General features: G+C 48.0%; 1 protein-coding gene across 1 annotated transcript; it reads right to left on the reverse strand.

Moving 5' to 3' along the window:
• Positions 1-51: 51 nt before the first annotated feature.
• On the reverse strand, positions 52-3,503 carry LOC125524170 (protein FAR1-RELATED SEQUENCE 5-like). Its single transcript, XM_048689243.1, has 5 exons — positions 3,328-3,503; positions 3,079-3,186; positions 2,909-2,977; positions 2,479-2,541; positions 52-2,374 (listed from the first exon to the last, which is right to left on the reverse strand). Exons 2-5 carry the CDS (start codon positions 3,145-3,147, stop codon positions 257-259), a joined length of 2,319 nt encoding a protein of 772 aa, XP_048545200.1. The 5' UTR covers positions 3,148-3,186; positions 3,328-3,503; the 3' UTR covers positions 52-256.
• Positions 3,504-22,925: the final 19,422 nt, after the last annotated feature.

The following is a 22,925-nucleotide window of genomic DNA, read 5'->3' on the forward strand; positions in this document are numbered from 1 at the left end:
TGTTGTGTTGGAATTATTGGGCTGGGCCCATTTATTATTTCAGATTTTCAATAATTCCTAAGGGAAAATTCCAAAGGCACATTATGACTCATTCATCCATGATAAGGGGGTGTAAAATTTACTACACCACCCTAGTTGATGAGGGTATGTTTAACTAACATATAAGGTTGGCTGCCTCGCGCATTACCAAGAGCTTGAGAAGAGGACACTACAATTGCTAATTCTCACTTGCTCCGCATTAGGACCTGATCATTTTCTAGGATTTTCTTCCGCCATCGCTGCCAAATGTCTCTTGAACCTTGTCTAGTTCGAGCATGAAGCAGCTGCTTTTCGCACCGTCCGCGCATATCCCCTTGCCGATCTCCGCCATTTTACCCAATAGCATCGCGTATCTCGTTTTGTTTTCTGTTCTCTTTGAGCATCTCTCCTCGTACTCTTTCAGCCGCTCCTCTATGAATTTGGGAGCCCACCTGGGCAGCATGTACTGCGCCGGTATTTCTTTGACTCCGAGCTGCGTGAAAACTCTGAATATGTGGCAACAGAGAATCCCATCCCTGGTAAACTTTGCACATTGGCATTTAAATGCATGGGTTCCAGGTTCAGCTAGCACTTCGAAAGAATTTCTACTGAACTCCGGGTTCTCATAGTTGAAGACCTTTTCGAGTCTGTGTCCTCCTTGTATCTCATGCACGTTGAATGCTGTGGAATAGTATAGTTCATTCTGTGCTCTCAGAAATATTTGCCTTGTGTATATTCGCGCTGCATGCTTTTCTATTGGCTGCATGGAGAAGTACGCTGGTTCAGTTGCTGACTGCAATGCATCCTCTTCCTCTGTTTTTACTATATGCTCTTGCATCCTCTCATATTGCTCAATAAACTTCTCGATTCTGTCCTTTGGAAGCACGTTGTCTTTGAATAATAAGTTTGTCCCCTCAAAATATCCAGCTGATTCGACAAATGGGCAGAAATCTGCTTGGAAATAAACAGGCACCCAGTTTTTCCTTGTTTCCCACATGAGTCGGAGGTACTCATTTTCACTTGCATCGTATCTCTCAGTGAGAAAATCCCATCCTTCTTCAAATTCCTTTTCGGTCAGTGAGTTGTCTACCAAGTCGTGCAGCTCTGCATTTATGTTGCCCCTTGCTGCCATGAAGGCTCCTAGAATTTCCTGTGCTTTTCGCATCACACTGAACTTGCAAAATCTGTGCCTTACTTGTGGCATGACCTCAGAAATTGCTGTCGCCATACCTTCATCCTGGTCTGTTATGACTATTCTTGGCAGTTTCCCTCCCATCACATGCAAGAAAGTTTGGAACATCCACTTGAAGGTTTCAGCTTTCTGATCTTGTAGCAAGGCGCATCCAAACACAAGGATTCTCCCATGACTATTCATTCCAATAATAGGGGTGAAAGTCATGTTATGCCTATTAGTGCTGTATGTGGTATTAAACGATATGAAATCTCCAAAAATCTCATAATCTACTTTCGACCTCGCATCAGTCCAGAAAAGACTCCTAACTATGTTATCTTCATCTTTTTGCATGGTGTAGGAAAATCCTAGGCTCCGCAGCTCCAGTTCTTTGAAGCGCTTCAGTGCAGTTTCAACATCTGAGTTTTCTTTTCTCCACTGGTTTACACACTGTGAATTGCTCGTATCTTTCTCTTTTATTGATGATACCTTTCCGAAGTTGCTTCTCATTCTCCTGAAAATATTCATAGCTTTCCTTGGATTTACCCTACTTTGTTGCAGAACTCTTAGAAATAACTTTTCTTCACTTGACAAGTATTTGTGGTTCAAAAAGAAACTTGCGAGAGATGGGGATGGACATAATGGATGGTTGTGCTCATGCTTAACTCCTATGAACTCCCATTGCTCGTTATGGAGCTTCACTATCACCTTTGCTTGGCACCGTGAGCCCAAAGCATTAGACCTCCTCTTCCTCTTCAGGTCCTCAGTTGGCTTTAGTTTACCACTTCTGTTGCATTCCAGGTCAAACTTCACTCTCCTGTAATTCGACCCCCTCCTTACTGCAAAACCAGTTAGCATAGCATGTGTGCTGTAGAAACGTTCTGCATCTTCCAGGGTTGGAAATCTCATTCCAATTTCCGGTGGTCTTGAATTCTCCAATTCCTCGAAACTAGGGTAGAAGCATTTTCCTAGTTCAGTATCTAACTCACTCCCTGAACTGCTACCTGAATCGCTCCCACTGCTTGTATCATTGCTAGACATTTCGTGCCCTTGTGTAACACCGTGTAATTGGTCTTGTTCTTCAGCGTGCTGCTGCATTCCAGGGTCCACCAAGTTGGATTGTTTATCCGATATATCTGCCAACAGTCCTTGTGCAGCTGTGCCAATGCCATTCGACGCGTGTTCCTGCATGCGGGTGAATGATATCTGTTAAGCTATTGGGTAAGGCTGTATTGAATTCCACTTGTTTTACAGAGCAGTACTCCATATGTCTTGCTTGGTTTCCATACCTGATCATTTCCACCAGTCAGCTGTAGACCTCCTCCTGGCATCGCTTGTTTGCCGACGTTTCCCTGTGTAATTTATTACTTTATTTCCCAGTAAAAGTAGGCATGAGGGCATTCTACAAATATATAGTAGTAGTGATGTTTATTAAGAGGAAGGAAGTCAAAGCCAAGGTCCTTCCCGATTTCTACTACCAGAAACCCACAATGCTACCAACTACACACAGGTGAACCACAAAAGGAAAACACAGTGATGGCACTGAATACCATAATCAGTTGGCTGCAAATGCCATTGTTTACCCATCGAATTTACTGCCATGTGATACGACGCGAGAGCAATTCACCATTTGTTTCTGGCGACTGCGTATTTCTCTTGCAGTATATCGTCAACAGACGAACGCACATTGTAAGCAGACGCGTTCAAGCGATGATATACCTTTTCCAAGTGCAGCTCTGCTCCTGAATGGTTCGGTTCTACGGCCCGGTCCGGATAGGTCATCGCAACCTGTGCCAATTTCACAAAGTCCATTTCACATCTGTGGTAGATACACGCACATGCAGGTAATAAAAACTTCCGCAGACAAATTTATTGGTAACCATGCATACTTGTTCAGAATTGGTTGCAGGGACAGGTCCCGGCGCTTGCTCCCCGAGATTATCTGCCGCTGCCTGCATCCGTGCATCGGCGGCGGCTCGCTGTTCCTGATTTGGCACCTGAAAAAAACAGTACTCCGGTGAGTATCAGCAATAGCCCATCAAATATCCGCCGCCGCACCGGCACCGCGCTGGCTGTGCGGAGAAGGGGGGAGGGGGCTGGATCCGCGTTCGAGGCGGGCGAGAAGAGAGGGGTTGGACCTGTGTGTGCTCTGAGCGGCTGCGGCCTGCGAGGGGACGCGCGGAGAAGCAGACGGCGGCGGAAGGGGAGAGCGGAGGCGGCGCGGTGCGACGGCCGCCTGCTGGATAGAGAGAGAGAGTCCGATGGGGAGGAGTGGGGGGACAGTTCCAGGAGGGAAGGGCGGGCCCCTGTAGCTCTGTCTATGCGGTGAACGTCCGCCCGTTAAGGCCTTGTACGGTTTGAGTGCTTAAAAAAAAGGGTATAAGATTGAGTGGATGGATGTTAAAATTCCTATAGAATTTCTATAGTAGAAACAAATCCTTGCACTGTGAATTACACATGAAGAATATAAATCTAAAGCTACTATTTTTTAAAGGTAGAAATGTTTCATGTTTGCGTTGTTTGTGAACAAAGAGTATGCATGTGGTTTGCATGGGGCTGTGAAATAATGTCAGTGGATGCTGACATGGCCATCTCTGGAAATTTGGGGCTGTCTGTGTCAAAACCGGCGGATCTCGGATAGGGGGTCCCAAACTGTGCGTCTAGGCGGATGTTAACAGGAGGCAGGGGACACAATGTTTTACTCAGGTTCGGGCCCTCTTGATGGAGGTAAAACCCTATGTCCTGCTTGATTAATATTGATGATATGGGTAGTACAAGAGTAGATCTACCGTGAGATCAGAGAGGCTAAACCCTAGAAACTAGCCTATGGTATGATTGTTGTTCGTCCTACGGACTAAAACCCTCCGATTTATATAGACATCGGAAAGGGCTAGGGTTACAGAGTCGATTACAATGGTAGGAGATCTACATATCCGTATCGCCAAGCTTGCCTTCCACGCCAAGGAAAGTCCCTTCCAGACACGGGACGAAGTCTTCAATCTTGTATCTTCATAGTCCAGGAGTCCGGCCGAAGGTATAGTCCGGCTATCCGGACACCCCCTAATCCAGGACTCCCTCAGTAGCCCCTGAACCAGACTTCAATGACAACGAGTCCGGCGCGCAGATTGTCTTCGGCATTGCAAGGCGGGTTCCTCCTTCAAGTACTTCATAGAAGATTTTGAACACAAAGGTAGTGTCCGGCTCTGCAAAATAAGTTTCCACATATTGCCATAGAGAGAATAATATTTACACAAATCTAATCTGCTGACGTATTCCGTAGCGTGACATCACACCACGGCCAAGTCTTTATTCGAATCGTTTTACTGTCCCACCTCAGCGCGTTTAGTGAGGCGGTTTCCTTGGCACGTCTTGTCAAAGCAGAAATCGTGTCCCCTTATTCCGGGATTCTCATCAATACGGGCGTGGGTAACCCAACCGCGCCATTGATTACGGCGCTTGGGAGATAAGCGAGTTTTACCAGGCTGGTGGGGACGCATAGTCGCGTCCACCCATATAAGGGGATAAGGATCCACCTTTTCATCCACGCCTTCTTCCTCCTTTGCCTATCCATTTCCGCTCACTCGATCTCCAGCGCCCAAGTCCGCACACCCCACCTCAACCTTCTCCAGCCATGTCCGGAGCGGGAGGCAAGTGGATGGTCTCCTCCGTTACGGAGGAACACATCAAAAAACTGAGGAAGGCCGGATACTTGTCTAACGACATTGCGCATCGGCTTCCCGAAGAGGGGCAGCTCATCCCCACCCCTAGGCCCCATGAGAGGGTGGTGTTCCTCCCTCATTTCCTCCGCGGACTGGGCTTCCCTCTCCACCCATTTGTCCGGGGGCTCATGTTCTACTATGGCCTAGATTTCCATGATCTGGCCCCAAACTTTGTCCTCAACATCTCGACGTTTATCGTTGTGTGCGAGGCTTTCTTCCGCATCCGCCCCCATTTCGGCCTATGGCTCAAGACTTTCAATGTCAAGCCGAAGGTGGTGCGCGGCACCCAGGCGGAGTGCGGAGGCGCCATGGTGGGCAAGATGCCCAACGTCCTATGGCTAGATCCCTCCTTCGTGGAGTCCCTAAAGGGGTGGCAATCGGGATGGTTTTACATCACCGAGCCGCGCGACCCTGAATGGGTCGCAGCCCCCGAGTTCCGATCTGAACCCCCTACACGGCTCGCCTCCTGGAAAGAGACGGGCTTGTCGTGGGGTAAAAAAGGAGAGCTGACCGGACTCCAAACATGCGTCCAAACCCTAGTGGATAAGAAGCTCAAACTTGTCAACGTAGTCCAGGTTATGCTCATCCGCCGGATCCTCCCGTGTCAACAACGGGCTTTCAACCTGTTGAAGTTCGACCCGGCGCGGCACCGAACTCTGAGCAGGCTCTTCGACACGACGTATGAAGATGCCTGGAAGGTGCTTTTCAAGGGCGCTGAGGCCCCCGCATCCGCTACCGAGGATCGTAGATTCAGCACGCATCATCACGCTCGTGCTGTAAGCTATTTTTACCTTTTACAGGGTATTAGTTTTTCATAGTTTGACTCCATGCGGGATCTAAGCTCCCTTACCTTTGACAGGATTGGCAGGAGACGTCCGGACAGATCAACTGTCCGGCTCCTTTGCCCGAAGGCCCAGCGGACGCTCGCTTGGCGAAGCTGCTGGTTCCGGCACCCTATGTGGTGCCGGAGAAGAAGGCCAAGAAGAAGGCCACGGGGACTCGAAAGAGTGCCCGACGCCAGGAGGTGTTGGATTCATCATCCGACGACTCCAAGGCGCACTCCTCCCATGAAGATGAGGAGGAGGAAGAAGAGACCTCTCCCCTTCCAGCGGGGGAGGGAAGAAAAGGAAGGCCGCCCCAACTAGGGAGGCCGAAGGGTCCAAGAAGGGGAAGACCCCTCCTCCGGACTACTCCACCAACGCCAACGACGGCGAAGAGGAGTGGCCGCACAGGGCCAAGCCCCTGACGAGATCATAAGTATCCGGATACCAGAGTGATTCATAGTATTCCCCCATTGCACAGCTTTTCCTTACGTCGAACATGTTTATGCAGTCCACCCAAAGACCGGCTTGACGTGTCGTCGAGCGGTTCCCTGCATTCGTCGGATGTGAATTCGCTTCCGACGACTACCTCCCCCCATCCTACGGACGACGCCGCGGTGGCGTCCCAACAGGTTCCAAGCCAGGAGGAGGTGGTCCTGGAGGCGCCGCAAGGCGACCTCCCGGACTCCAGGCGTAAAGGGGATAGAACCCCCAAGGGCTCCAAGTCCGGCCTTGAGCCGGACACCGCGCCGGAACCTTCAACGGTTTCGGACTCCGGTAGGCAGCCTCCTTCCAAGAGGAGCAAGCCTACCGAGCCGGCGACCTCCGTCCAACCGGAGGCACCAGACAATTTGCTGGAGGTGCTTAACGGCGCCTCCATCGACGAGGAGCACCGCACTATTATGAGTGCGGTGATCTAGAAGGTTCAGTCCGCCAAGAGCGGACTGACTGAAGCCTGTGCCAGCCTTCTAACATGCTTTGAGGTAAGTAAAGAATATGTAAAAATATTACCGCATAGACAGTAGCCCCTGATGCTCTGTTCGGCGTTCGGAAAGAAAAGCCGAATAGAGGATGTAATAGCATTCGCAGGAGTCTAACATAATCAAGTCAATATGCGTATGTAGGCTTCGCTGCTGGCCTCCGCCGCACTGACTGCGGAGGTGGATACGCTGAAGCAAAACCTCACGCGGTCCGAGAACGAGCTCGGCCATGCCAAGAGGCAACTCGAGGAGAAGGAAGGTAAGTAATACCTTGCGCAAGTATATAGAGAAGATGTGGTTGCAAAAAATGACAGGATCAACGTGCTATTATAGGGGCCACGACCGAGGTGGCAACCCTTAAGAAAGCGTTGTCTGAGGCCGAAAGCAGAGCGGCCGCGGATCGCACAGAGAGAGGGAAGCAGGAGGCGCGGGTGGAGGAGGTGCAGAAAGAGCTCCAGGATCTCGTGAAAAAACACGAGAGTTTGGAGCTTGACTCGAAGACGCAAGCGTCCGAGCTTGCGGCAGCCCTCGAAAGCGCGAAGTCTGCCAAGGATGAAGCCCAAAAAGCCCTCCAAGAAATTGGAGATATGAAGAAGATAGCGGCGGGTAAGGCATTCATTATGCAAAGCAAGCACGTGAAAGTGAATTACTTGTTACTTACCCAAGTCCGAAGCTCTCCAGGAGCATTCGCAGATTTGCCCCGTAGTGCGTCTGATGCCGCCGCCTACTACCGAGCCGAGGAGGGGAGCTCGACGGAGAAGGTGTTCTGGTATCAGTATGCTGAGGCCGGACACCTGGTGCCTTTGAGCGACCAGCTGAAGCAAATGGTCGAGCTCCACAAGGTGGCCGAACAGGCCATGAAGGGCCTCATAGTTCGGCTTTGGCCTGGAGAGGCTCTGCCTGGGAGCTACTTCGAGCTGGTGAGGCGGCTGGTGAATGCATGTCCACGGCTTGAAGTAATCAAGCGCTCCGTCTGCATCGAAGGTGCCCGTAGGGCGCTTGCCCGTGCTAAAGTGCACTGGGGCAAGATGGATGCGGAGAAGCTGGTGAAGGACGGGCCGCCGCCGGGCAAGGAGCATCGCGTTCCGGAAGCGTATTATGAGGGCGTCCTGAAGGGTGCCCGCCTTATAGCGTAATATTTGAGTAAACTCGCATTTGTGATCCTGTACGCTGAAAACTTGTTCATATGCGCTAAGCAACACTTTTGAATTTAAAATATTACCTTCTGTGCGGCCGTTTATCAAATTTGAGAGATGGCGAGTCGTCGGCTTCTGCCTCCATGACACGAGTGCTGGGGTGTTCGGGATAAACATGAGCGCTCTTTTTCCCATTCTTGGGTCCTTCGAGGGAGGCGCTCAACACAACGAACAAGGCAATCGGACTATAATGCTTGAACACTCTCACTTAGCCATAGAATTCTATAATTTTAAATTTCGGCGAAGCCCCTAGTGTTCGGAAGACCGAGTTCGGGGCGCTATCCATGCCTAGGCCGGACAAAGCCGACTCCTCGCTCTAAGCGACATAAGTCTTTAGGGACTCGAAAACCTCTCGAACAGCGACCAGCTCTCGCCTCATCATGATGGTCAGTTTTAGCTTTCTCTACTGAGGTGCTTAGCCCAGCTCAACTGGGGGACAATTGTAGTAGTTCTCCTAGTGCTACCTTAGCCGATATAACGGAACGTAAGGTACCAAAACATAGGAGCCGGGCAAACCCAACTATTGACCCAAGACATGATTCAAAGCCGATGCATATAATGCTATAAGTTCGGGGTGCCGCACTTGTGAAAGTGTTCGGAATTCTCACACCGTATTGTGGGGTACTTAAGCCCCTGGCGTATTGGCCGTACCAAAGTGTACGGGTGCAACATGTCATTAATGAACATATATTCGTAAAAAAGAGTAATGCAATAATAGACGGAAGCTATGCATTGTTTATTTAAAAAAAGTTGTGATCAAAGCAGAACGATACAAATACTGCAATAAGCAAAAGATGGGACTATTTAACATGTCCTTTTCAGGGGCAAGCTGTGGAATGTTATGTGAAACAGATATACTGCTCGTTATAGAGACCACCTTAGAGTTCCCTAGTGTGGCGTAGCTTTCTGCTTACCTGGTTGTATCGTTTGTGCGGCAATTGTACTGCCGGACAAGCCTTCCGAAGAATGGAGTCCTGAAAATAAGAGAAAATTAAGAAATTGGCAGCCCCTAGTGCGGTTTAAGCCGCGTTTCGGGCGTGCCGTGATGGTGCCCCTACCCCTGTGCCCATGGTATTTCCAGAGTGTAGTTATGTACGCGCAACACTGGTTTCGCAAGTTCGCGAGGGCTGGGGTTGGGGCCGCATTGCTACGCTTGCTCAGAACGTGCCAGGCGGTCTTGTTGTAGGTTACTCCGGGCGCGCTTGACGGTGTCCAGACGTTTAATGGCCGGACTGGAGAATTGCCTTGAGAGGCTGCTTTGTACTTCCGCTGCGATAGCCGCCGTATGCTCCTTCGTTCGGAAAGAGCGTTCGGTGTTTCCATTGACCGTGATGACGCCTCGAGGGCCTGGCATCTTGAGCTTGAGGTATGTGTAGTGCGGCATCGCATTGAACTTGGCAAATGCGGTTCGCCCGAGCAGTGCGTGATAGCCACTGCGGAACGGGACTATGTCGAAGATTAACTCCTTGCTTCGGAAATTATTCGGAGATCCGAAGACCACTTCAAGTGTAACTGAGCCTGTACAGTTGGCCTCTGTTGGAAATATGCCCTAGAGGCAATAATAAAATGATTATTATTTTTCCTTGTTCATGATAATTGTCTATTATTCATGCTATAATTGTATTGTCCGGAAATCGTAATATATGTGTGAATACATAGACCATAATGTGTCCCTAGTGAGCCTCTAGTTGACTAGCTCGTTGATCAACAGATAGTCATGGTTTCCTGGCTATGGACATGGGGATGTCATTGATAACGGGATCACATCATTAGGAGAATGATGTGATGGACAAGACCCAAACCTAAGCATAGCACAAAGATCGTGTAGTTCGTTTGTTGTAGCTTTTCTGGATGTCAAGTATCATTTCCTTAGAACATGAGATTGTGCAACTCCCGGATACTGTAGGAGTGCCTTGGGTGTGCCAAACGTCACAACGTATCTGGGTGACTATAAAGGTACATTACAGGTATCTCTGAAAGTGTCTGTTGGGTTGGCACGAATCGAGACTGGGATTTGTCACTCCGTATGACGGAGAGGTATCTCTGGGCCCACTCGGTAATGCATCATCATAATGAGCTCAATGTGATCAAGTGGTTGATCACGGGATCATGCATTACGGTACGAGTAAAGTGACTTGCCGGTAACGAGACTGAACAAGGTATTGGGATACCGACGATCGAGTCTCAGGCAAGTAACGTACCGATTGACAAAGGGAATTGAGTACGGGATTGATTAGGTCCTCGACATCGTGGTTCATCCGATGAGATCATCGAGGAGCATGTGAGAGCCAACATGGGTATCCAGATCCCGCTGTTGGTTATTGACCAGAGAGTCGTCTCGGTCATGTCTGCTTGTCTCCCGAACCCGTAGGGTCTACACACTTAAGGTTCGGTGATGCTAGGGTTGTATAGATATGAGTATGCAGTAATCCAAAAGTTATTCAAAGTCCCGGATGAGATCCTGGACGTCACGAGGAGTTCCGGAATAATCCGGAGGTAAAGAATTATATATGGGAAGTTGTCATACGGTCACCGGAAAGGTTCGGGGGCATATCGTGTTGGGGAACGCAGTAATTTCAAAAAAATTCCTACGCACATGCAAGATCATGGTGATGCATAGCAACGAGAGGGGAGAGTGTTGTCTACGTACCCACGCAGACCGACTGCGGAAGCGTTGACGCAACGTAGAGGAAGTAGTCGTACGTCTTCCCGATCCGACCGATCCAAGCACCGTTACTCCGGCACCTCCAAGTTCTTAGCACACGTACAGCTCGATGACGATCCCCGGGCTCTGATCCAGCAAAGCGTTGGGGAGGAGTTCCGTCAGCACGACGGCGTGGTGACGATCTTGATGTTCTACCGTCACAGGGCTTCGCCTAAGCACCGCTACAATATGATCGAGGTGGAATATGGTGGCAGGGGGCACCGCACACGGCTAAGGAACGATCTCAAGGATCAACTTGTGTTCATGGGGTGCCCCTTGCCTCAGTATATAAAGGATGGAGGAGGAGGAGGAGGCCGGCCAAGGCTAGGTGCGGCCAGGGTGTGGAGTCCTACTAGGACTCCAAGTCCTAGTAGGAGTCCACCAAGAGGGGAGGAAGGGAGAAGGAAGTGGAGGAGAAGGAGAGGTGGCCGGCCCCCTTTTCCCTAGTCCAATTCGGACTAGAGGGGAGGGGGGCGCAGCAGCCCCTTGGCCCTTTCTCCTCTTCCCACTAAAGCCCATCAAGGCCCATTGCTTCTCCCGTAACTACCCGGTACTCCGAAAAATACCCGAATCACTCGGAACCTTTCCGATGTCCGAATATAGTCGTCCAATATATCGATCTTTACGTCTCGACCATTTCAAGACTCCTTGTCATGTCCCCGATCTCATCCGGGACTCCGAACTTCTTCGGTACATCAAAACTCATAAACTCATAATATAACTGTCATCGAAACCTTAAGCGTGCGGACCCTACGGGTTCGAGAACAATGTAGACATGACCGAGACACGTCTCCGGTCAATAACCAATAGCGGGACCTGGATGCCCATATTGGCTCCTACATGTTCTACGAAGATCTTTATCGGTCAGACCGCATAACAACATACGTTGTTCCCTTTGTCATCGGTATGTTACTTGCCCGAGATTCGATCGTCGGTATCCAATACCTAGTTCAATCTCGTTACCGGCAAGTCTCTTTACTCGTTCCGTAATACATCATCTCACAACTAACATATTAGTTGTAATGCTTGCAAGGCTTATGTGATGTGCATTACCGAGAGGGCCCAGAGATACCTCTCCGACAACCGGAGTGACAAATCCTAATCTCGAAATACGCCAACCCAACATGTACCTTTGGAGACACCTGTAATGCTCCTTTATAATCACCCAGTAACGTTGTGACATTTGGTAGCACGCAAAGTGTTCCTCCGGCAAACGGGAGTTGCATAATCTCATAGTCATAGGAACATGTATAAGTCATGAAGAAAGCAATAGCAACATACTAAACGATCGGGTGCTAAGCTAATGGAATGGGTCATGTCAACCAGATCATTCACCTAATGATGTGATCCCGTTAATCAAATAACAACTCTTTGTCTATGGTTAGGAAACATAACCATCTTTGATTAACGAGCTAGTCAAGTAGAGGCATACTAGTGACACTCTGTTTGTCTATGTATTCACACATGTATTATGTTTCCGGTTAATACAATTATAGCATGAATAATAAACATTTATCATGAAATAAGGAAATAAATAATAACTTTATTATTGCCTCTAGGGCATATTTCCTTCAGTCTCCCACTTGCACTAGAGTCAATAATCTAGTTCACATCGCCATGTGATTTAACAGCAATAGTTCACATCACCATGTGATTAACACCCATAGTTCACATCGATATGTGATCAACACCCAAAAGGGTTTACTAGAGTCAGTAACCTAGTTCACATCGCTATGTGATTAACACCCAAAGAGTACTACGGTGTGATCATGTTTTGCTTGTGAGATAATTTTAGTCAACGGGTCTGCCACATTCAGATCTGTAAATATTTTGCGAATTTCTATGTCAACAATGCTCTGCACGGAGCTACTCTAGCTTATTGCTCCCACTTTCAATATGTATCTAGATCGAGACTTAGAGTCATCCAGATCTGTGTCAAAACTTGCATCGACGTAACTTTTTACGATGAACCTTTTTGTCACCTCCATAATTGAGAAATATTTCCTTATTCCACTAAGGATAATTTTGACCGCTGTCCAGTGATCTAGTCCTAGATCACTATTGTACTCCCTTGCCAAATCAGTGCAGGGTATACAATAGATCTGGTACACAGCATGACATACTTTATAGAACCTATGGCCAAGGCATAGGGAATGACTTTCATTCTCTTTCTATCTTCTGTCGTGGTCGGGCTTTGAGTCTTACTCAACTTCACACCTTGTAATACAGGCAAGAACTCTTTCTTTGACTGCTCCATTTTGAACTACTTCAAAATCTTGTCAAGGTATGTACTCATTGAAAAAACTTATCAAGCGTCTTGATCTATCTCTATAGATCTTGAAGCTCAATATGTAAGCAGCTTTACCAAAGTCTTTCTTTGAAAAACTCCTTTCAAACACTCCTTTATGCTTTGCAGAATAATTCTACATTATTTCCGATCAACAATATGTCATACACATATACTTATCAGAAATGATGTAGTGCTCCCACTCACTTTCTTGTAAATACAGGCTTCACCGCAAGTCTGTATAAAACTATATGCTTTGATCAACTTATCAAAGCGTATATTCCAACTCCGAGATTCTTGCACCAGTCCATAGATGGATCACTGGAGCTTGCATATTTAGTTAACACCTTTAGGATCGACAAAACCTTCTAGTTGCATCGTATACAAGTCTTCTTTAGTAAATCCATTAAGGAATGCAGTTTTGTTTATCCATTTGCCAGATTTCATAAAATGCGGCAATTGCTAACATGATTCGGACAGACTTAAGCATAGATACGAGTGAGAAAATCTCATCATAGTCAACACCTTGAACTTGTCAAAAACCTTTTGCGACAATTCTAGCTTTGTAGATACTAACACTACTATCAGCGTCCGTCTTCCTCTTGAAGATCCATTTATTTTCTATGGCTTGCCTATCATCGGGCAAGTCAACCAAAGTCTATACTTTGTTCTCATACATGGATCCCATCTCAGATTTCATGGCCTCAAACCATTTCGCGGAATCTGGGCTCATCATTGCTTCCTCATAGTTCGCAAGTTCGTCATGGTCTAGTAACATGACTTCCAGAACAGGATTACCGTACCACTCTGGTGCGGATCTCACTCTGGTTTACCTGCGAGATTCGGTAGTAACTTGATCTGAATTTACATGATCATCATCATTAGCTTCCTCACTAATTGGTGTAGTAGTCACAGGAACAGATTTCTGTGATAAACTACTTTCCAATAAGGGAGAAGGTACAATTACCTTATCAAGTTTTTTACTTTCCTCCCACTCACTTCTTTCGAGAGAAACTCCTTCTCTAGAAAGTTTCCGAATTTAGCAACAAAAGTCTTGCCTTCGGATATGTGATAGAAGGTGTATCCAATAGTTTCCTTTGGATATCCTATGAAGATTTACTTCTCCGATTTGGGTTCGAGCTTATCATGTTGAAACTTTTTCACATAAGCATCGCAGTCCCAAACTTTAAGAAACGACAACTTTGGTTTCTTGCCAAACCACAATTCAGATTGTGTCGTCTCAACGGACTTAGATGGTGCCCTATTTAACGTGAATGCAGCTGTCTCTAATGCATAACCCCAAAACGATAGTGGTAGATCAGTAAGAGACATCATAGATTGCACTATATCCAATAAAGTACGGTTATGACGTTCGGACACACCATTATGCTGTGGTGTTCCATGTGGCATGAGTTTGTGAAACTATTCCACATTGTTTTAATTGAAGACCAAACTCGTAACTCAAATATTTGTCTCCGCGATCAGATCGTAGAAACTTTATTTTCTTGTCACGATGATTTTCCACTTCACTCTGAAATTCTTTGAATTTTTCAAATGTTTCAGACTTATGTTTCATCAAGTAGATATACCCATATCTGCTCAAATCATCTGTGAAGTTCAGAAAATAACGATACTTGCCGTGAGCCTTAACACTCATCGGACCGCATACATCAGTATGTATTATTTCCAATAAGTCAGTTGCTCGCTCCGGAGAACGGAGTCTTAGTCATCTTGCCCATGAGGCATGGTTCGCAAGCATCAAGTGATTCATAATCAAGTGATTCCAAAATCCCATCAGCATGGAGTTTCTTCATGCGCTTTACACCAATATGACCTAAACGGCAGTGCTACAAATAAGTTGCACTATCATTATTAACTTTGCATCTTTTGGTTTCAATATTATGATTATGTGTATCACTACGATCGAGATACAACGAACTATTTTCATTGGGTGTGTAACCATATAAGGTTTTATTCATGTAAACAGAACAACAATTTATTCTCTTACTTAAATGAATAATCGTATTACAATAAACATGATCAAATAATATTCATGCTTAACGCAAACACCAAATAACACTTATTCAGGTTCAACACTAATCCCGAAAGTATAGGGAGTGTGCGATGATGATCATATCAATCTTGGAACCACTTCCAACACACATCGTCACTTCACCCTTAACTAGTCTCTGTTTATTCTGCAACTCCCGTTTCGAGTTACTAATCTTAGCAACTGAACTAGTATCAAATACTGAGGGGTTGCTATAAACACTAGTAAAGTACACATCAATAACATGTATATCAAATATACTTATGTTCACTTTGCCATCCTTCTTTTCTGCCAATCACTTGGGGTAGTTCCGCTTCCAGTGACCAGTCCCTTTGCAGTAGAAACACTTAGTCTCAGGCTTAGGACCAGACTTGGGCTTCTTCACTTGAGCAGCAACTTGCTTGCTGTTCTTCTTGAAGTTCCCCTTCTTCCCTCTGCCCTTTTCTTGAAACTAGTGGTCTTGTCTACCATCAACACTTGATGTTTTTCTCGATTTCTACCTTCGTCAATTTCCGCATTACGAAGAGCTTGGGAATTGTTTCCGTTATCCCTTGCATATCATAGTTCATCACGAAGTTCTACTAACTTGGTGATGGTGACTAGAGAATTCTGTCAATCACTATCTTATCTGGAAGATTAACTCCCACTTGATTCAAGCGATTGTAGGTACTCAGACAATCTGGGCACATGCTCACTAGTTGAGCGATTCTCCTCCATCTTTTAGCTATAGAACTTGTTGGAGACTTCATATCTCTCAACTCGGGTATTTGCTTGAAATATTAACTTCAACTCCTGGAACATCTCATATGCTCCATGACGTTCAAAACGTCTTTGAAGTCCCGATTCTAAGCCATTAAGCATGGTGCACTAAACTATCAAGTAGTCATCATATTGAGCTAGCCAAACGTTCATAACGTCTGCATCTGCTCCTGCAATAGGTCCGTCACCTAGCGGTGCATCAAGGACATAATTCTTCTGTGCAGCAATGAGGATAAACCTCAGACCACGGATCCAATCCGCATCTTTGCTACTAACATCTTTCAACACAATTTTCTCTAGGAACATATCAAAATAAACACAGGGAAGCAACAACGCGAGCTATTGATCTACAACATGATTTGCAAAATACTACCAGGACTAAGTTCATGATAAATTTAAGTTCAATTTAATCATATTACTTAAGAACTCCCACTTAGATAGACATCCCTCTAATCCTCTAAGTGATCACGTGATCCAAATCAACTAAACCATGTCCGATCATCACGTGAGATGGAGTAGTTTCATTGGTGAACATCACTATGTTGATCATATCTACTATATGATTCATGCTCGACCTTTCGGTCTCCGTGTTCCGAGGCCATATCTGTATATGCTTGGCTCGTCAAGTATAACCTGAGTATTCCGCGTGTGCAACTATTTTGCACCCGTTGTATTTGAACGTAGAGCCTATCACACCCGATCATCACGTGGTGTCTCAGCACGAAGAACTTTCGCAACGGTGCATACTCAGGGAGAACACTTCTTGATAATTTAGTGAGAGATCATCTTATAATGCTACCGTCAATCAAAGCAAGATAAGATGCATAAAAGATAAACATCACATGCAATCAATATAAGTGATATGATATGGCCATCATCATCTTGTGCCTGTGATCTCCATCTCCGAAGCACCGTCATGATCACCATCGTCACCGGCGCGACACCTTGATCTCCATCGTAGCATCGTTGTCGTCTCGCCAATCTTATGCTTCTACGACTATCACTGCCGCTTAGTAATAAAGTAAAGCATTACATCGCGATTGCATTGCATACAATAAAGCGACAACCATATGGCTCCTGCCAGTTGCCGATAACTCGGTTACAAAACATGATCATCTCATACAATAAAATTCAGCATCATGTCTTGGCCATATCACATCACAACATGCCCTGCAAAAACAAGTTAGACGTCCTCTACTTTATTGTTGCAAGTTTTACGTGGCTGCTACGGGCTTAAGTAGGAACCAATCTCACCTACGCATCAAAACCACAACGATAGTTTGTCAAATAGACTCCGTTTTAACCTTCGCAAGGACCGGGCGTAGCCACACTTGGTTCAACTAAAGTTGGAGAGACAGTCGCCCGCAAGCCACCTATGTGCAAAGCACGTCGGGAGAACCGGTCTCGCGTAAGCGTACGCGTAATGTTGGTCCGGGTCGTCTCGTCCAACAATACCGCCGAACCAAAGTATGACATGCTGGTAGGCAGTATGACTTGTATCGCCCACAACTCACTTGTGTTCTACTCGTGCATATAACATCAAACCATAAAACCTAGGCTCGGATGCCACTGTTTGGGGAACGCAGTAATTTCAAAAAAATTCCTACGCACACGCAAGATCATGGTGATGCATAGCAACGAGAGGGGAGAGTGTTGTCTATGTACCCACGCAGACCGACTGCGGAAGCGTTGACGCAACGTAGAGGAAGTAGTCGTACGTCTTCCCGATCCGACCGATCCAAGCACCGTTACTCCGGCACCTCCGAGTTCTTAGCACATGTACAGCTCGATGACGATCCCCGGGCTCCGATCCAGCAAAGCGTCGGGGAGGAGTTCCGTCAGCACGACGGCGTGGTGACGATCTTGATGTTCTACTATCGCCGGGCTTCGCCTAAGCACCGCTACAATATGATCGAGGTGGAATATGGTGGCAGGGGGCACCGCACACGGCTAAGGAACGATCTCAAGGATCAACTTGTGTTCATGGGGTGCCCCTTGCCTTAGTATATAAAGGATGGAAGAGGAGGAGGCCGGCCAAGGCTAGGTGCGGCCAGGGTGTGGAGTCCTACTAGGACTCCAAGTCCTAGTAGGAGTCCACCAAGAGGGGAGGAAGGGAGAAGGAAGTGGAGGAGAAGGAGAGGTGGCCGGCCCCCTTTTCCCTAGTCCAATTCGGACTAGAGGGGAGGGGGGCGCAGCAGCCCCTTGGCCCTTTCTCCTCTTCCCACTAAAGCCCATCAAGGCCCATTGCTTCTCCCGTAACTACCCGGTACTCCGAAAAATACCCAAATCACTCGGAACCTTTCCGATGTCCGAATATAGTCGTCCAATATATCGATCTTTACGTCTCGACCATTTCGAGACTCCTCGTCATGTCCCCGATCTCATACGGGACTCCGAACTCCTTCGGTACATCAAAACCCATAAACTCATAATATAACTGTCATCGAAACCTTAAGCGTGCGGACCCTACGGGTTCGAGAACAATGTAGACATGACCGAGACACGTCTCCGGTCAATAACCAATAGCGGGACCTGGATGCCCATATTGGCTCCTACATGTTCTACGAAGATCTTTATCGGTCAGACCGCATAACAACATACGTTGTTCCCTTTGTCATCGGTATGTTACTTGCCCGAGATTCGATCGTCGGTATCCAATACCTAGTTCAATCTCGTTACCGGCAAGTCTCTTTACTCGTTCCGTAATACATCATCTCACAACTAACATATTAGTTGTAATGCTTGCAAGGCTTATGTGATGTGCATTACCGAGAGGGCCCAGAGATACCTCTCCGACAACCGGAGTGACAAATCCTAATCTCGAAATACGCCAACCCAACATGTACCTTTGGAGACACCTGTAATGCTCCTTTATAATCACCCAGTAACGTTGTGACATTTGGTAGCACGCAAAGTGTTCCTCCGGCAAACGGGAGTTGCATAATCTCATAGTCATAGGAACATGTATAAGTCATGAAGAAAGCAATAGCAACATACTAAACGATCGGGTGCTAAGCTAATGGAATGGGTCATGTCAACCAGATCATTCACCTAATGATGTGATCCCGTTAATCAAATAACAACTCTTTGTCTATGGTTAGGAAACATAACCATCTTTGATTAACGAGCTAGTCAAGTAGAGGCATACTAGTGACACTCTGTTTGTCTATGTATTCACACATGTATTATGTTTCCGGTTAATACAATTATAGCATGAATAATAAACATTTATCATGAAATAAGGAAATAAATAATAACTTTATTATTGCCTCTAGGGCATATTTCCTTCATATCGGTATTATACCGGGGCCACCGGAGGGGTTCCGGGGGTCCACCGGGAGGGGCCACCTCTCCCGGAGGACCTTATGGGATGTATGAGGAAGGGATCCAGCCCAAAGTGGGCTGGGGCGCCACTCCCCCTAGGGCCCATGCGCCTAGGGTTGGGGGAAACCCTAAGGGGGCGCCCCCTTGCTTGGGGGGCAAGCCCCCTCCCCTTGGCCGCCGTCCCCCCTCTAGATCTCATCTAGAGGGGGCCGGCCCCCTTCCCCCTCCCTATAAATAGAGGGGTGAGGGGAGGGCTGCAGAGGACATCCAAGGCGCAACCCCTGCCCTCCTCCGTATTGGGATACCGACGATCGAGTCTCGGGCAAGTAACGTACCGATTGACAAAGGGAATTGAATACGGGATTGATTAGGTCCTCGACATCGTGGTTCATCCGATGAGATCATCGAGGAGCATGTGGGAGCCAACATGGGTATCCAGATCCCGCTGTTGGTTATTGACCAGAGAGTCGTCTCGGTCATGTCTGCTTGTCTCCCGAACCCATAGGGTCTACACACTTAAGGTTCGGTGACGCTAGGGTTGTATAGATATGAGTATGCAGTAATCCAAAAGTTGTTCGGAGTCCCGGATGAGATCCTGGACGTCACGAGGAGTTCCGGAATAATTCGGAGGTAAAGAATTATATATGGGAAGTTGTCATACGGTCACCGGAAAGGTTCGGGGGCATATCGGTATTGTACCGGGGCCACCGGAGGGGTTCCGGGGGTCCACCGGGAGGGGCCACCTCTCCCGGAGGGCCTTATGGGCTGTATGAGGAAGGGATCCAGCCCAAAGTGGGCTGGGGCGCCACTCCCCCTAGGGCCCATGCGCCTAGGGTTGGGGGAAACCCTAAGGGGGGGCGCCCCCTTGCTTGGGGGGCAAGCCCCCCTCCCCTTGGCCGCCGCCCCCCCTCTAGATCTCATCTAGAGGGGGCCGGCCCCCTTCCCCCTTCCCCTATAAATAGAGGGGTGATGGGAGGACTGCAGATTAACTGCCGTATCCTCAGTATTGTCGCCGTTAATGCGGCGCTTTTGCTTGTTGCGACGCGACCTGCCACTGCTGTCCTTGGTATCCGAATTACCAGGGCTCTTGGTCATGTTATTGCTGCGAGCTAGCCAGCTGTCTTCTCCCGTGCAAAAGCGGGTCATAAGTGTCGTGAGGGCTGCCATAGATTTCGGCTTTTCCTGTCCTAGGTGTCGTGCAAGCCACTCGTCGCGGATGTTATGCTTGAAGGCTGCTAGGGCCTCTACGTCCGGACAGTCTACGATTTGATTTTTCTTGGTTAGGAACCGTGTCCAGAATTGTCTGGCCGATTCCTCTGGCTACTGAATTATGTGACTAAGGTCATCGGCGTCTGGTGGTCGCACATAAGTGCCTTGGAAATTGTCGAGGAATGGGGCTTCCAGGTCCTCCCAACAACCAATTGATTCTACTGGCAAGCTGTTAAGCCAATGCCGAGCTGGTCCTTTAAGCTTGAGTGGGAGGTATTTGATGGCGTGTAGGTCATCACCGCGGGCCATGTGGATATGAAGGAGATAGTCCTAGATCCATACCGCAAGATCTGTTGTGCCATCATATGATTCGATGTTCACGGGTTTGAAACCCTAAGGGGTTTGATGATCCATTACTTCATCTGTGAAGCATAGTGGGTGTGCGACGCCTCTCTATTGGGCTATATCATGACGCAGCTCAAATGAGCTTTGTCTACTGTGTTCGGCCCGGCTGGATTGACTGTATCCGGAGTGACGATTGTTGGGGAAAGTTGCAGAAAACAAAAATTTTCCTACGGTTTCACCAAGATCCATCTATGAGTTCATCTAGCAACGAGTGATCGGATTGCATCTACATACCTTTGTAGATCACGCGCGGAAGCGTTCAAAGAACGGGGATGAGGAAGTCATACTCGACGTGATCCAAATCACCGGAGATCCTAGCGCCGAACGGACGGCACCTCCATGTTCAACACACGTACGGTCAGCGTGACGTCTCCTCCTTCTTGATCTAGCAAGGGGGGAGGAGAGGTTGATGAAGATCCATCAGCACGACGGCGTGGTGGTGGATGCAGCAGTCACCGCAGCAGGGCTTCGCCGTTCTACTACGAGAGGGAGAGGTGTTGCAGGGGAGAGGGAGGCGCCAGGACTCAAGGGTGCGGCTGCCCCCTCCCTCCCCTCCTTTATATAGGCCCCCTAGGGGGTGCACCGGCCCTAGGAGATGGGATCTCCTAGGGGGGCGGCGGCCAAAGGGGTGGAGTGCCCCCCAAGCCAGGTGGCCCCCCCCCACCCTAGGGTTCCCAACCCTAGGCGCATGGGGTGGGCCAAGGGGGGCACACCAGCCCACTATGGGCTGGTTCCCCTCCCCACTTTGGCCCATGGGGCCCTCCGAGATGGGTGGCCCCACCCGGTGGACCCCCGGGACCCTTCCGGTGGTCCCGGTACAATACCGTGACCCCCGAAACTCTCCCAATGGCCGAAACTGCACTTCCTATATATAATTCTTCACCTCCGGACCATTCCGGAACTCCTCGTGACGTCCAGGATCTCATCCGGGACTCCAAACAACTTTTGGGTTACTGCATATTCATATCTCTACAACCCTAGCGTCACCGAATCTTAAGTGTGTAGACCCTACGGGTTCGGGAGACATGTAGACATGACCGAGATGGCTCTCCGGTCAATAACCAACAACGGGATCTGGATACCCATGTTGGCTCCCACATGCTCCTCGATGTCGAGGATTCAAGCAACCCCGTATACAATTCCCTTTGTCAATCGGTACGTTACTTGCCCGAGATTCGATCGTCGGTATCCCAATACCTCGTTCAATCTCGTTGCCGGCAAGTCACTTTACTCGTACCGTAATGCATGATCCCGTGACCAGACACTTGGTCACTTTGAGCTCATTGTGATGATGCATTACTGAGTGGGCCCAGAGATACCTCTCCGTCATACGGAGTGACAAATCCCAGTCTTGATCCGTGTCAACCCAACAGACACTTTCGGAGATACCCGTAGTATACCTTTATAGTCACCCAGTTACGTTGTGACGTTTGGCACACCCAAAGCACTCCTACGGTATCCGGGAGTTACACGATCTCATGGTCTAAGGAAAAGATACTTGACATTGGAAAAACTCTAGCAAACGAACTATACGATCTTGTGCTATGTTTAGGATTGGGTCTTGTCCATCACATCATTCTCCTAATGATGTGATCTCGTTATCAATGACATCCAATGTCCATAGTCAGGAAACCATGACTATCTGTTGATCAATGAGCTAGTCAACTAGAGGCTTACTAGGGACATGTTGGTGTCTATGTATTCAAACGTGTATTACGATTTCCGGATAACACAATTATAGCATGAATAAAAGACAATTATCATGAACAAGGAAATATAATAATAATCCTTTTATTATTGCCTCTAGGGCATATTTCCAACAGGATTACCGTCTCGTGCCGTGGGGCGCCCACGTGATCCGTAGATCGATCTTGTTTGCCTTGTCTTGTCCTCCAATATATCTCGCAGGTCTGGCGCATTTTCCCGTGCCTTGGTATTTTTTGAGCGGCACCGGGGTGCGGCTTGAGTGGAGGGCCGAGAGGCTTCTCTGTCGCGGCCACGGGGTGGCCGATCGGTCGCATCATGCGCTGGTGATGTAGGTTTAGGTGCTTCCTCCTCTAGTCGGGGTAGCAACCTGTGCTTTGGGTAGCTCTTGGAGGGGCGTTCGAGTTCATACTCTTCGGCCACAAGGACTTCAGTCCATCTGTCGGCTAGTAAATCTTGATCAGCTCTAAGCTGTTGCTATTTTTTCTTGAGGCTGCTCGCCGTGGCCATAAGCCTGCGTTTGAAACGCTCTTGTTCAACGGGATCCTCTGGCACGACAAATTCGTCGTCGTCGAGGC

This window comes from Triticum urartu, chromosome 1, assembly GCF_003073215.2.
Source record: "Triticum urartu cultivar G1812 chromosome 1, Tu2.1, whole genome shotgun sequence".
Classification (NCBI taxonomy): Eukaryota; Viridiplantae; Streptophyta; class Magnoliopsida; order Poales; family Poaceae; genus Triticum; species Triticum urartu.